General features: G+C 40.0%; 1 protein-coding gene across 1 annotated transcript in view; it reads right to left on the bottom strand.

Moving 5' to 3' along the window:
- LOC128527910 (leucine-rich repeat-containing protein 49) overlaps positions 1–15738 on the bottom strand; it is a 44744-nt gene that overhangs the window by 15998 nt on the left and 13008 nt on the right. The window contains exons 9-11 of the mRNA XM_053500566.1: positions 9701–9762; positions 8024–8171; positions 1045–1128 (exon numbers count right to left, since the gene is read on the bottom strand). Of these exons, the coding sequence (XP_053356541.1) occupies positions 1045–1128; positions 8024–8171; positions 9701–9762 (294 nt within the window). The remainder of the gene's footprint in view (positions 1–1044; positions 1129–8023; positions 8172–9700; positions 9763–15738) is intronic.

Here is a 15738-nt window from a genome sequence, read left to right as displayed (position 1 = left end):
AATAGTAATAATGGAAGGTAACAGCACTGGGACATTCATCTTTATGCATCAGGTTTTCTAACCTCATTAATTACACTAACTCTTGATTGCAGCATGAGTGAAAGTGGGTCTGTACAGAGCCAATTCATGCAAAACACAACATTCAGAACCAGTCACAGAAGCACTTTCAGCAAAAAACTACATCTGATGATGTTGTGTTATCGTAAACAACACTTTAACTCCTAATAATTGTTTCAAGTCGTTCTGAATAGCATCTGTACAATTCGTGTAGTTTTATTTATGACTACAAAGCTATCTAGCTCCTAACACAAGGCTGAATCCCAAATCACTCTCTATCGCTGTAAACATTGCATATGAACACAGATTAAACCTAACTAAAATCCAACCGAGTCTCTTTATATGGAAACATTTTCAATTCCACAAAAAGATTTCTCAAAATAAATTTAAGGCTTTTCCGCTTGAAATAGGATCATCTCAAACATTTAATTGATAACCAGTACTGCAGGTACTGACCTGATACAGAACTTGAGTATCTCCAGCTGTACTGAAAGTGAGAACATGAACTAACGTGTTCTATGGATAGTTTGCAAAATTAAATGCAACTCTAAATGGATAAAGAGTACACCATGCATATGTTTCTTTGATTAACAAAAGCTTTCAATTCTTGAAGATGTACTGTTACAAGATACTGTATATTGTATACAGCACCTACTGTTATCGGAAAATAATGACCTTCTCTACTCTACTCTTTTCTACTCCAACACCACCCATCTTGCTTTATTTCTTACCAAACAATGTGCTTCAAGCAACAAATTCACAAAATTGCAGTGTTATTACTAAACGACTAAGGGCTCTTTAATGACTCATCTAATGAGCATCGTCTTCCTCCGTGCACCAGGCTAAAGAGCAGCCTGTCACCGCAGCAGCAGGATCTCTGCTAAAGATATTATGCTACAGTACTCAGAGAAAAGAGGACAAGAGTAATCATTATGAAGTCAAACAGCATGAAATGCAAGGAAAAGTGACAGGTTATTTAGTGTCTACCTTGTGAGCGGCTTGTTTGTGGCTCTCGCGCTTCTTTTCATCCTCCTTTCGTGCTAAAAGATTTGCCGTGCGTCTGTCCTCCTCCTGCAGAACAAATCCAGAGACACTCTCTATTCACAGATCAGCTACAGCAAGATGTATACAGTACATGGGCAGAACACAGATGTTTGCAGGGCATGAATGTGATGTGTGTGCATACAAGGATGTGAAAAGAGCTTTAGAGCAAGTATGCAAGTTTGAAAACTCTCAAATTTTTATCAGCTTTATGCTGCTATGACAAAAATTCTTTCTTATACAAAAGTAGAGATGAATTCTTTAATCTGATTGGTCATAAGGGTTCATTTTCTTTAGCAACCTAGCTTAAACAGTCATAGATTAAATTATGGTTTATAAGAATACTATTATGGGTATTCTAATATATGATATATACAGTGGGGGAAATGAGTATTTGATCCTCTGCTGATTTTCTAAGTTTGTCCGCTTACAAAAAAATGAAGGGTTTATCATTTTTATCATACAGTAGGTTTATGGTACAGGATAGAGACAGAATAACAAACAAAAATCAAGAAAAAGCACACAATTCAAATGTTATATATCGATTTGCATTTCACTTGCACTTGTTTGCAAGCACAGAGGTAAGACTTTTCTTGTACTGTAGTTGGTTATCAGGTTTGCACACATCTCAGGACGCATTTTGATCCATATTCTTTACAGATTCTCTCTTACTTTTTAAGATTTCTTGCCTGCCGCTTGGCAACTCAAAGTTACAGCTCTCTTTATAAATTTTCTTTAGGATTATGGTCTGAAGACTGGTTAGACCACTCTATGACCTTAATGTGATTCTTCTTGAGCCACTCCTGTGTTGCCTTGGAAGTATGTTTTGGGTCATTGCCATGCTGGAAGACCCATCCACGACCCATCTTCAGGAGGTTTACGTCCATATTGTTACAATACATGGCCTGTCTATTAACCCTTCAATGCAGCGAAGTCAGTCTGCACCTTTAGCATGAAACCTGTCCTAAAGCATGATGTTTCCACCTCCGTGCTTAACTGTAGGGATGGTGTTCTTGGGGTCATAGTCAGCATTTTTTCCTCCAAAATGGCGTGTCAAGGTAATGCCAAGAGCTCAATTTTGGTCTCACTTTATCCCAATTCTTCTGTTCATTGGCAAACTTCAGATGGGCCTGTACATGTGCATTCTTGAGTAGGGGGACCTTGCTGCACTGATTTCAATCCTTGGCAGCATATCATGTTACCAATGTTTTGTTTGGTGACTGTGGTCCCAACTGCCTTGAGATCATTCACAAGCTCCTCCCTTGTAGTCCTGCACTGATCCCTCATTTTTCTCATGATTATTTTTACCCCATGAGGTGAAATCTTGCATGGAGCTCCAGACTGAGGGCGATTAATGGTTACTATGTATTTCTTCCATTTGCAAATAATCACTTCAACAGCTGTCGCCTATTCACCAAGCTTCTAACTTATGGTCTTGTAGCCCATTCCAGCCTTGTGCAGGTCTACAGTCTTGTCCCTGACTTCCTTTGACACCTGTTTGGTCTTGCCGATAGTGATGAGATTTGAATGGAAGATAGAGATTCTTTGGTCAGGTAGCCTTTATACACATTACGCGTTGTTGTTAGCAGCTCCTTTTTAAATTGATATGTGTACCATATGAGCACATAACCAGTCTGTGGGAGACAGAATTATTATTGGTTGCTTGGGGATCAAATACTTATTTCCCTCACTGAAATGCAAATCGATTTCTAACATTTGTATTGTGTTTTTTTCTGGATTTTTGCTTGATATTCTGTCTCTATCCTGTACCATAAACCTATGATAAAAATTATAAACTCTTCATTTCTTTGTAAGCGGACAAACTTAGAAAATCTGCAGGGGATCAAATACTTATTTCCCCCACTGTATTTGCAACTTTCTTCTGCCACAATTCTACCAAAACCAATGACCAATTCTACCAAAACCGGTCTGTGTGACTGGAGTTTGTATTTTCTTCCTCTGGGTACTATGGTTTCCTCCCACAGTCCAAAGACATTTAGATTAGGCTAAGTGGCTTTTACAAAAGTGCCATAGTGTGCAATAAATTGGCACCGTGTCCAGGAAGTACCGCACTTTGTGAGACTTTATGGCAGAAAGTCTCCTGCTATAGGCTCCAGACTCCCCACTACCCAGTACAGGATAAGCGGTATAGAAAATAAATGAATAAATAAACAGTGGCAAAAAGTGTGTTCTTTATGTCAGATTATACCATAAAGTTCATGGAAGAGCCATAGAAAACTATTATATTGAATAAGGCTCTCACCTGCTCAAATAAACATGTATAATGAGATAAATATGTAAGTTGCTTTGGATAAGGGCGTCTGCAAAATGCCATAATGTAAATATATTGATAATAACATGACACAGTTCTGAAGACGATCCACTACATTTAATGTAGCAATAAAATATGATGTACTGTTCTCTGAAACACAAAACATTAATTTTGACAATTCATTGCATTTATTGGAAAATATTGTTTCTATAACAGCACACTCCAACAGTTTTATTCTATTCTTATACAATGAGACCTCTGTAAACGTATTATGTTATGACTGACAGCTTTCGTGAGGTTTAGTTTTACAATGAGCCTGATGCTGTAACTAGCATAACATGCATAGCCTTTAGCCATAGATACAGAAAAACATTCCACGGATTAGGATCAGCCTAAACAACTAACAAGGACAAATGAAGTCGGTGGAGACATCTGAAACTAAACCCATCAGTTTATCTCCTTTGCTATTAGTAAATGTAAAATATTTTCCTGGATTCACTCACAGATGTCAATCCGCCGACCCTGCTTTGTGAAAACCCTATCTGGCGGGCATGTCATATCACACCCATTCACCTCCCAAGCTCCAACATATCAGTCAGCACGAGATCCCTGCAGGCCAAGGCACTAAAATCCGCAGAGGGAAATAGTAAGTTCTGAAATACACTCCCTGTAGAACAGTCTGGAACTTGCTCTGCGTGCCATGCTGACACAGAATAGCGTGGGTGGACCACTACAGCAGCTCAGGAGTTGAGGGAGGAAACGATTAAGCTGAGCCAGATTTCCCTTTCACAACACAAGTTACACCACACCAGTCACTCCTGATTACCTGGGAATCCCAACAATATTTTCACTTCTTCACATTTTGATGACCTGCAATATCATCATTGTAAGTCGTCGACTTACAAAAGTGCCTAAATGTAAATGTGAATGAGTAAGTAAGTAAATTAAATGAATTAAGTATGTAAGTGAACAGTTACAAGTAAGTAAATACATAACAGATAAGTAGGCTAGTAAGTAATAAGTAACTAAGTAAAGACCCATTAAGTAAATAATAAACAAGTAAATAAATTAAAAAATAAGCACGCACTAAGAGTACATAAATTCATAATAGCTACATAGGTAAGAAACAAGTAGGTAGTGATTAAGTAAGTAATTGAGTGAGTAAGTAGGAAAAAAAGTAGGCAATAATTATACTAGGTGAATATGCAAGTAATTAAATTAGTAAGTAAATAGGTATATAAGTAGGTAAAAAAAAAAACAGGAAAGTAAGGTAATAAATAAGTAGGTACTAAGTAAGAAATTAGAAACTAGGGATGAGGAAGGGAAGGAAGGAAGTTCGTAAATAGAGTAAGTAATAATAGAGTACTAATTAGGTAAGGTAATAAGTAAGCAAATAATACATAATAAATAAATACGTTTTTAATTAAGTTCTAATTAGCTAAGTTAATTTAATTTACATTTAGGCATTTGGCAGACGCTCTTATCCAGAGCGACTTACATTTTTATCTCATTACACATCTGAGCAGTTGAGGGTTGAGGGTTAAGGGCCTTGGTCAAGGGCCCAACAGTGGCAACTTGGTGGTTGTGGGGTTTGAACCTGGGATTAAAATGTCTTATTATAAATTTCCCCCCTTCTTTGTGCATCAAATAATCATTATTTATTAAACTGTACTCATTCTTATTAATAATAATAATAATAATAATAATAATAATAATATATGTATATGTAACTGAATAAAACATTATTTTTTATTATTTAGTCGAGTTTCACAGTTTTGTTAAAAAACCTATGTCAAATAATACATTTTAAACAATATACAAGAACATGTAATAAACATTAATTATATCACAATAACATATATAAAAATATGACGAAAAATCATAGTAATATATATGAAATATCATAGTAATAATAATAATAACAACAGTTTTTGATAATAATTATAGTATTATGTTAATAACTTAAGCCCTGTTTTGTATGTATATATAAAAACATCAGTAACTCATTTTACATGAAATTGCAAAACCGCTCTTTTCGTGGATTTCCTAACATACCTGTAGGTTATGATACATACATACATTCTCAGTAATGTAAAAGATTTTATATATTTCTCTTCTCTCTCTATGATATTTTCAGTACCATATTTGAAGGGTTTTGATTTTATAGACACATGTCTGACATGTAATTAAGGCTAATGAGACTAAAGCAGTGTGTGTAATTCTCCTGTACTGTTTAATTAAAGCTGGCCTGAGGCAGCAGCTCTGCGATCAGATAGACACTACACACTCAGAAACATCTCCCAGGATCAGCTGATCTTTATGAGAAGATGAATGGAACAGTAAGAATTCCCTCCAAATTAGTTTTGCAAGCATCTGATTAGATGAGACAAAAGCTTCTCCGCTGAAGGATGGCTTCAGGATGGCTTCAGGAGTGCAAAAGGTAAAGCGTGTGTGCTGGCATTATTCCTAAAAAACTGCAGAAGGGTGGTGCGTCAGCAGCAGAATACAAGGTGCAAGGCATTGTGTGTGTGTGCGTGTGTGTGTGTGCGTGTGTGTGTGTGTGAGAGAGAGAGGGAGAGAGAGAAATCAGGTACGTGTTCAGACTTGGACACTCCCTGCTGAAAAGCCTCTGGATACAACATATGCAGATACAGACAATCAACACACAAACAAACATATTCACACACACGCGCGCACACACACACACACACACACACACACACACAAACACAAACACACACACACAGACACAAACACACACAGACTAACACATGCACGCACACAGGAGTTATCACCCATATTGCACTGAGACAGATATTTGAGTGTGTGTGCGTGTGTGTGTGTGTGTGTGTGTTAGAGTGATGGACTGTGCAAGTTTCAGTGGCATTATCAGAACAGAAAACAAACAGAAATATAAAGTATGTATTTGAGGACACACACATGCAAACACACACACACACATACACACACACACAAAGACCCATCTCAGTGCAATATGGATAATAATGCCGGTGTGTGTGTGTGTTGACTGTCTGTCTCTGTGTATGCTGTATCCTGCCTCACTTTAATCTGAGTGATTACTCATTTGACTGTGTGTGTGTGTGTGCGTGTGTGCGTGTAAAAAATCTGGAGAACACACTGTAAAAAATATAAAACACTTCAGGGTGTGCTGCTGCAGGAAAATAATCTAAGGTGGGATGATGGGACGTGAAAGCAGACTTACTGTTATCAGAGTGACTCGCCAGTGATTGTGATTTTTACTTTATTAACAAACATCACTTTTTTAACTGTTTAGTGAGTCAAAAATTATCCGCTGTAGAATTTATTTAAATTAACTTTTGGAAAGGCAAACATTTTTGACATAACCTCGTTGTTTTTCAGTACACTTTGTCCGTCTGTCAACAAGTTTTTGTTTTCGCTCATTAAAAAATGTTTTAGATTGAGCTGTGAGCCACAAATGCACCGCTGTCTTCACTTCTTCATCAGAAGTAAATCTTCATCCTCATAGGGATGCATACTTTAAGGGAACCAAACAGATAAAATCTGACACAGCATGATCAGGACTATAGGAAGGATGCTTTAACACCTTAAAAAAAGATCATGCGAGATCACGATGTCCTTGGATAGCAGTCCACTGCATTTAATCTGAATTTTAGGCTTCAGCTCTTTAATAAGCGTCTAACTGTAACAAGCACTGTTGATTGTTGAATCTTTTTCCTAATAATGTTCCAATACTGTTCCTTGAGAACCCCAGAAAACTGTAACCGTCAATTGTCTAGCTAATGGTTAAATTTTGAACTTTTTCTCGGTCTCTGATTGAGGATGTTTCTGTTTTATACTCTGCCGTTTACTCTCAGACTCGTAGTGATGAATCCGTGTCTCGTCTCCAGTTATGATTATTTTTAAGAAACGTGTACCTTCCTTAGAGTATCGCTCCAAATGTTGTTTGCAGATTACATAAATGCTTCTGTTTATGCTTTTCCTTAAATTGTATCGCCACCGGGTACTCCCTTAGACCACTTACACACAAAAAGAATCACTGCACTCTGCTCTTCTTTTATGCAAATCAAATGTGGGACATCCTTTTTTACTCGCACCGCAGTTACAAATGAACTGATGTAACACGTTCACACCCGCACAGCAGTGACTAGGGAGACAATAGCCTTAAACGGAAAGCTAATAAGACAAATAGAAGCGTAAGTATAACCAGAGTGTAGAAAATTTTTTGACCTAACCTTAAAGTTACATTTAATATTGTGAAATGTCAGATTAGTCACCGTAATGACCATCAAAATTGCCACTCTGCTGAAGACTCATTCCATACTTTTTTAGAAAGCTTTAACATATTAACAATTATATTTATTTCACTTTTAAATACCGTTTTCTTAATCTATTCATTATGAATATGTGATGTGGAGCTACCACTGCATGTATGAGCTGTCATTAAAAAAGCTAAACAAAATATATACACCTGTGATTTGAGTTACAGGTACAGACATAACAGTCAGAGTTGCTGTTAAAGAAAACTTATGAACAATTTAACAGATTGGAGAGTTCCACAGTGCTGATGTTTTAAGCTTGTAAGGACAAGCTAAGAGACGTCCCAAGTACACATTTACATGCATACACACAGACACACATGCATGCTCTTACTGTGATGCGCTTCATGTCCAGCAGCCGGAGTGGAAGCACACAGCGCAGCACGGTCTGTTTGTAGCATGACTCCTGAGCTACAGGGTTTCCATCCAGGGCGAGCTCACTCAGAGAGCACAAGTCTCCCAGACATGCCAGCTCATCAAAACTAATGGACACACACACACATGCACACACACACACAGACACATACATAATCACAAATGTCAGCCTGTATCAATAATAACTTACATGCACTTACTTTACTCTGTGTATATACTGTAATGCTGTTAGGAAACCCTGTATTTAATATAACCTTTAATATGATCTCTACATGCATTATTCACATACTAACCTCATTAACCTGTACTGAACACATACCCCAATATTGAACGCATTCTGCTTTACTGAATTTAAAGTACAGCAGAATTTAAAGCACTGCTGTACTGATCATACTGTAACCTGCTGTACTGAATACGTACTGCTGTACTGATCATACTGTAACCTGCTGTACTGAATATGTACTTTTGTACTAAAAACGGACGTCTGTACTACATATGTACTATTGTACTGAACACAGACTGCTGTACTGAACATACTGAATACGTTTTGCTGTTCTCATTACATACTGCTCTACTGAATACGTGCTGCTGAAATGCACATGTAATGCTGTACTGAATGTGTGCTGCTGTACCAAATTTATGCTGCTGTACTGAATATTAAATGCAGTACAAGTAAACCTGTGAAATCAGCAAATAAATACTAGAGAAGAGAAAAGACAGAAGAGAAGAGAGCATCCTGAAACACAGCTGGTGCCTTTCACATTCATATTTCTTTCTCTCTCTCAGGCCATAGCAGCATGAATAAATCATTAGCCTGGACCTTTCAACCATTTATGATCAGTGCTCTATCTGGGTTCTTCTTAGCCCCATTGCTCCATTACCCCATCAATCTCTCCATCACCCCTTTCATTACCTCCTTTGTTACCTGCACATCATTCCTCAACTACCCATGCCATCACCCCTCCAACATCTCCTCCATAACCTCCTCAATAACTTTCTCTATCACCTGCTCCATTTACCAACTCCATCACCCCTTTTCCATGACCTCTTTCATCACCCAGACCCTACCTCCATTACCTCCTCAATCAGCTCCTTCATTGCCTTGTTCCCCCTTCAATCACACCCTCCAAAACCCCATTACCCCATCACTTCCACACCATCACCTCTTCCCTTACCCCACCATGTTCTTCAATGCCCCATCACTCCCTCTTTACCTTCTTCATCACACATTTCCTGTGTCATGAGCAAAAATGCAGAGTCACTTTTACACTGTCTCTCTCTCTTTCTCTCTCTCTCTCTCTCTGCTTGCCTGGAGCTGGACGCATGACATGGCAAAATAGCGGGACAAAAGGAGTTCAAAGGAGTAAAAAAACAGGACAAACAAGAAGAGAAGCAGAACTCCAAATATATAAAGAGAAAGAGAAAGAGGGAGAGAGAGAAAAGATACACAAATACTTACATACTTATATACACACACACACACACACTATATTATGAACTGATAGTACAGTTATCTTGTAATGTATCATCAGTCCTCACGCATGGGCAGGGCAAAAAAGAAGAAAAAAGATGTCTACCTCAGCACTTTTGTAGAGTCGTGAAAAGGAGGGGGTAATGCAGCCGCACTTTCTCTTACCTGCTGATGTTGTTAGCACTGAGGAAGAGACGCCGGAGACAGGGCAGCTGGTCCACCTCCGTCTACTCAAAGAGAAAGAGAGAGAGAGAGGGAAAATAATGAGGGATGAGGGAGGGTGAGAGAGAAAGAGGGATGCTGCAGAATCCCTTGTGAAGCTGTGAGCTCTTACCATTCGTCCAGTCACCTTGCAGCGCCGGCAAACTGCTCCATCCGGCCAGCGCACACGCATGCGCACATGCATAAACACACACACACACACACACACTCTGAGACTGCTGCGGCTGCTTGGGGAGGGGTGTGAGAGGAGAAGGACAAGGAGGAGGGGGAGAGAAAGAGAGAGAAAGAAAAAAGAGAGAGAGGTAGGGGAAATGCAGAGATGCTCATACACGCTTTGCGAATAGCTGAGATGGTCCAGCTGATGACGTTGGCAACGGAAGACCTAATGAGGGGGGGATGTGTTTTGTGATTATCCTATGTGAGTGCTCGATGGGAGGAGAAAGAACAAAGGATGGAGGGGGAAATTGGGGAAAGGGAGGGAAGGAAGGGGGTGGATGAGGGGGAAAAGGCTGTGACTGGCAGATGTGGACACAGACGGGCGGCAATGTCACAGAGGGCAACAGTTATAGAAATTATACTCTAACAATTGTGGGTGTGTTTGAGATCAGATTTCAGGCACATCTTTATCCTTCCATCCATCCACACACTCACAAACACACACACACAATTACTGTAGTATACTTTCGTGAGTCAGCACTTATTGGCTGGCAAGTTAGCCCTTAACTCCTCTCACAAAGCCAGTCTTCAGTACTGCACTCTTCACGGCTGATTATAATGCTCTCAGGCAGGTGTGTACACACTCAGACAAGTGTCCTCTTGTCTGGTTGTATAATAATTATGTTTTTTAAGGCCTCTGGGAATAAGCTACTGTCCAGGACCTACTTCAGTGAGGCACAGATGGCTTAGCCTTGCATTAGAGATGCGATAGTAAAAAAAAAATCATTGATCCTTGAACACACTGGGATTCTCTCTGCAACAATGTCTTTTTCGTCATCCCACAAATACAGGCATACAGGCAGTGTATTCACCAGCTATTTGTTTATCGGGAACACTTGTACACCTGGACATACATGTAATTGTCCCACAAGCCAATAATGTGGCAACAGAACAATGATAGAGGTCAAGAGCTGACAGGAAAGCTACTGGAACTTATATAATCACTCTTTACAACCCCTCAGCATTCAGCATCACCAGTATACTAATCTGTAACTGTTTTTTTATACTTGCATGATTCATTCTGTAGGTCACTGTGTGGCTTAACTAACAAAAACATTCCTCTGAAACTTGTCAGGTACAGAAACTGGAATGAATAAGAAACCAAAAATTAAGAGTCAAAAAAGTCCTTCAGGAAGCCTGGAGATCTTACTCACTCATCGTCATTACCCCTTAATCCTGTATTCAGGCTCTTGGGGGCCTGGAGCCTATTCCAGGAGACTTAGGGCATGAGGCAGGGTACACCCTGGACAGGGTGCCAATCCATACACACACAAATACTCATTCAGACACTACACACAATATTTTTGGGAACGCTAATGAATGCCTAACCTGCCTATCTTTGGACTGTGGAAGGAAACTGAAGTACCCGGAGGAAACCCACCAAGCATGGGGAGAACATGCAAACTCCATGCACACAGAGACAGGAATCGAGCCTGGCCGGGAATCGAACACGGACCCTGGATGTGCAAGGCGACAGTGCTAACCACTACACCACCGCGCCGCCTGCCTCAAATAAAAATTTTATTTGTCACATACACAGTCATACACAGTACGAAATGTAGTGAAATGCTTATACGACTGCCAGTGCCCTTAAAAGAGAATTAAAGCTTATAATAAGAAATAAATATGAATAAAAGAAATACGATAGAAAAATTAAATAGAAAAATTAAATTGGATTAGGAAAAATAGAACTAAAAATAGAAATATACTGTACAAATTGAAATATACTGTACTGTACAAGAACATTTAAGAAATTTTGATATTTTTGGAAGAAAGATGGTGAGCAAATATGCATAGAACAAAGTGTCTTTGTGCAAAGGTTATTAAAGTGTCTTTGTGCAATGGTCCAGGATGTAAATGTAAACATGTAGTGTAGATGTGAAGGTAGGTGTGCGTGGAATTGTCCATAGTGTCCATGGATGTAAAAAGATTGATTGATTGATTGATTGATTGTGAAAAGATTGTGTTAGTTCTGCATAATGGTGTGGTTGAGAGACCTTATCGCCTGCGGGAAGAAGCTCCTCCTCAGTCTCTCTGTGTTGGCCTTCAGGGAGCGGAATCGCTTCCCAGACCGCAACAGAGTGAACAGTCCATTGTTGGGGTGGCTGAGGTCCTTCACGATCTTCCTGGTCTTGGTCCAGCACCGCTTGTTGTAGATCGAGTGCAGGTCAGGGAGCTCGGTGCAGATGATGCGCTCAGCTGATCGCACCACCCTCTGTGGAGCTCGTCTGTCCTGCATGGTGCTGTTCCCAAACCAGGTCGTGATGTTTCCCGTCAGGATGCTCTCTATGGTGCAGGAGTAGAAATTCCTGAGCATCTTGGAGGGCAGTCTAAAGTCTCTCAAGCGTCTGAGGTGGTAGAGATGCTGCCGGGCCTTTTTTACCATGGTGTTGATATGACAGGACCATGCCAGGTCCTGCGTGATGTGAACACTGAGGTATCTGAAGCTGTCCACTCTCTCCACTGGGCTCTTGTTGATGACGGGGGTCTGGTAGTTCCTCACCTGCTTTGTACTGAAGTCCACTATCAGCTCCTTTGTCTGGCTGACGTTCAGGAGGAGATTGTTTCTCTGGCACCAGTTCTCCAGATTTCCAACCTCCTCCAGGTAGGCCGTCTCATCGTTGTTCATGATCAGGCCCACCACAACAGTGCCCGGAGATTTATTCCTTGAAAATCTGACTTTTTATCATAATATATTAGACTTCAGTCTATGCATCAGTCCTTCATACCATGCCTAAATATGATTACCCACTCCTCTACCCCGGAACGCTCAGCTTTCATGTTCGCTATGTTGTTCTGAACCTGTGCACACTTGGGTATCTACACACGCATACAGTAGGTGGCAGTATTAGTTTCCATTAGTTTAGTGATCCACCAATAAACCTAAAGAAGCACAGTACAACTGTGTCTTCACACTATGCCCGCTTTTACTAATATTTTGAAAGCAATATCGAGAGAAACCCTTTTACATGCCATCCATCTCATCAGCGGTCCACTACTGTGATTTGGTGCAGTTAGTGATCATACCTGATTTGAGCAAACCTTAACGTTTTTAAGTGATGACCTATTTCTGGGCACAAAGTGTCAGAGTCAAGTATACTCAGTTCTGTGCCCCATCCCAAGTGTGAAAGCAGTCTACATATAAAATATAAAATCTAATAACATCAGACATCTTGGGATTAGAAAAACATTGCCAGATCTGATGTATTTTAATTACTGTTTTTGAAGGTAGATCAGAATCTTTCAGATTAAGGTTCAAGTTTAAGTAGGCTTTATTGTCACTTCAACCATATACAGTTTGTACACAGTGAAACGAAACAACATTCCTTCAGGACCAAGGTGCTACATGCAACATAAATTTACAACATAAACTAACAGGAGAGCTAAAACTAGCTAACTAAGAGGCCTAGTTAGCTGGCTAGCGGAGACAAGACAGATTGACCTGACAACATAAATCTTTACAACATAAATTAACGAAACCAACTAGCTAACGCAAAGAGGAAAACTATCCTTTTTTTCCCCTTTTTTTTTTTTTTTTTACAGACAACAGACAACATAAAGTGCAGGTGCAAAGGTGCAAACAAGAGCAATAAAGTGTGTGTGAGTGTGTGTGTGTGTGTGTGTGTGCGAGTGTGTGTGCGAGTGTGTGTGTTGTGTGAGTGTGTGTGTGTTTATCAGTCCAGAAGACGGACTGATTCTTGTTGAGAAGACAGATGACTTGTGGAAAAAAAAAAACGTTACACAGTCTGGATGTGTGTGCCCGAATGCTTTGGTACCTTTTTCCAGATGGCAGAAGTGTGAAGTGTGTGTGAGAGGGGTGTGTCCGATCAGCCACAATGCTGGTGGCTTTGTGGATGCAGCGTGTGGTGTAGATGTCTTCAATAGAGGAGAGAGACCACAAAGATCTTCTCTGCTGTCCTCACTATCCGCTGTAGGGTCTTTTGGTCCGATATGGCACAATTCCCAAACCAGACAGTGATGCAGCTGCTCAGGATGCTCTCGATATTTCCTCTATAGAAGGTGGTCAGGATCGGTGGTGGAAGCTGGGCCTTCTTCAGTGTTCTCAGAAAGAAGAAACGCTGTTTGGCTTTCTTGTGCAGGGAGCTGGTGTTGAGGGACCAGCTGAGGTTCTTCTCCAGGTGGACGCCCAGGAATTTGGTGCTTACCAAAATCTCCACAGAGGAGCCGTTGATGCTCAGTGGAGAATGGTTGCCTCGTGTGCTCCTAAAGTCACAACCATCTCCCTTATCTTGTCAACATTCAGAGACAGGTTGTTGTCTTTACACCAGTCCGTTAGCCTCTGCACTTCCTCTCTGTATGCTGACTCGTCGTTCTTGCTAATGAGACCCACCACGGTCGTGTCATCAGCGAACTTGATGATGTGATTCGAACTGTGTGTTGCTACACAGTCGTGAGTCAGCAGTGTGAACAGCAGAGGACTGAGCACACAGCCCTGTGGGGCCCCAGTGCTCAGATCCGTCTGGCATCAACAGTTCAGGTTGGTTGTTGGTGGAAGTGTAATGGTGTGGGTAATGGTTACATAGCACACATTGTGCACACTGTTGCGAATGCCACAATCTGAGTGTTGTTCCTGACCATGTGCCATAATTTAATGGTCACAATTTACCATTTTATAATATCTACTTTCAGCATTAAAATATGACAAAGTCAACTAAAATTGATTGTTGGAACACTTCACTTTGGAAGAAGCAAAGCGCCTCAGCATGACCTCTTCTTCTTCCTCTTCTTCATATTATTATTATTATTATTATTATAAGTAGTAGTAGTACTAGTATGCAGTATTAGTAGGGTGCCCAGTTTGTGTAAATTCAGTGAGAGGGCTGCTCACATGATACTAATCCAAGAAGTACATCAGTGACATCCAACTGGTGATCTTATCATAATTTGCAACACCCCAGAAAGGGAAAAAATGCATTCCTGATCAAAGCTGAGAACCTTAATTACTGTCTGCTCCTGGACGATAATGAGTGTCATCAAAGATTACGATCTATGTGATGACACCGGTCTGATCATCTTTTAAAAAAATCATCTTTAAAACCTACAGCACCAAAGCTCCATGTTCAGATCAGTGTGTTGGAGCTGTTTCATTGTGTAACGGGAACGTCGACCTCTAGATCTAGGTCTGTTGTGTTACATAAATAGATTTATCGAATACACAAGAGGATGCATGTGTCTAAAGGACACACAACAAAGGATGAACCCCAAACCAAAACACACACACACACACACACATCCCCAGCACATTTTGGAGTGCTCTCAGACAAAAATACACTATAATATTTGCATATCAAAGCTAACTATAAACCTCTGAACAGCATATGCTTATGTATGACATCAGAGATTAAATGAAGAGCTTAATACATCTATCAAACCCTCTTTCATTTCCTGTATGACTGTGTCTATATTTAGCAACAGACGATGACATCATCACTCAGCTGATATGGTGCTGGCCAAAAACGTACCAATCCCGAGAAAGGCACCCAGACAGACAAACCCAGACAGAATTGTGTCAAGAGAGAACTCATCCTTAACAAAACTACTTAAATCAAAAAGGTCTCATCAGTACAAGTGCTCTTTCTCTGCTTGACTATTTATTCAAATCCATCTCACTGCACATTAAAAATGCTCTGCATTTTTTTAAGGAGACAAAAAGAAAGACACCTTTGCAGTCAGATTTTTTTCAGTGCATATCTTAACTTGAAAGGAAGCTCAGGACAGTGTAGGGATCAGCTTTATAAAATTTT

This window comes from Clarias gariepinus, chromosome 7, assembly GCF_024256425.1.
Source record: "Clarias gariepinus isolate MV-2021 ecotype Netherlands chromosome 7, CGAR_prim_01v2, whole genome shotgun sequence".
Classification (NCBI taxonomy): domain Eukaryota; kingdom Metazoa; phylum Chordata; class Actinopteri; order Siluriformes; family Clariidae; genus Clarias; species Clarias gariepinus.
The sequence above is the reverse complement of the archived record's forward strand: the minus strand, read 5'-3'. Positions and strand labels throughout refer to the sequence as shown.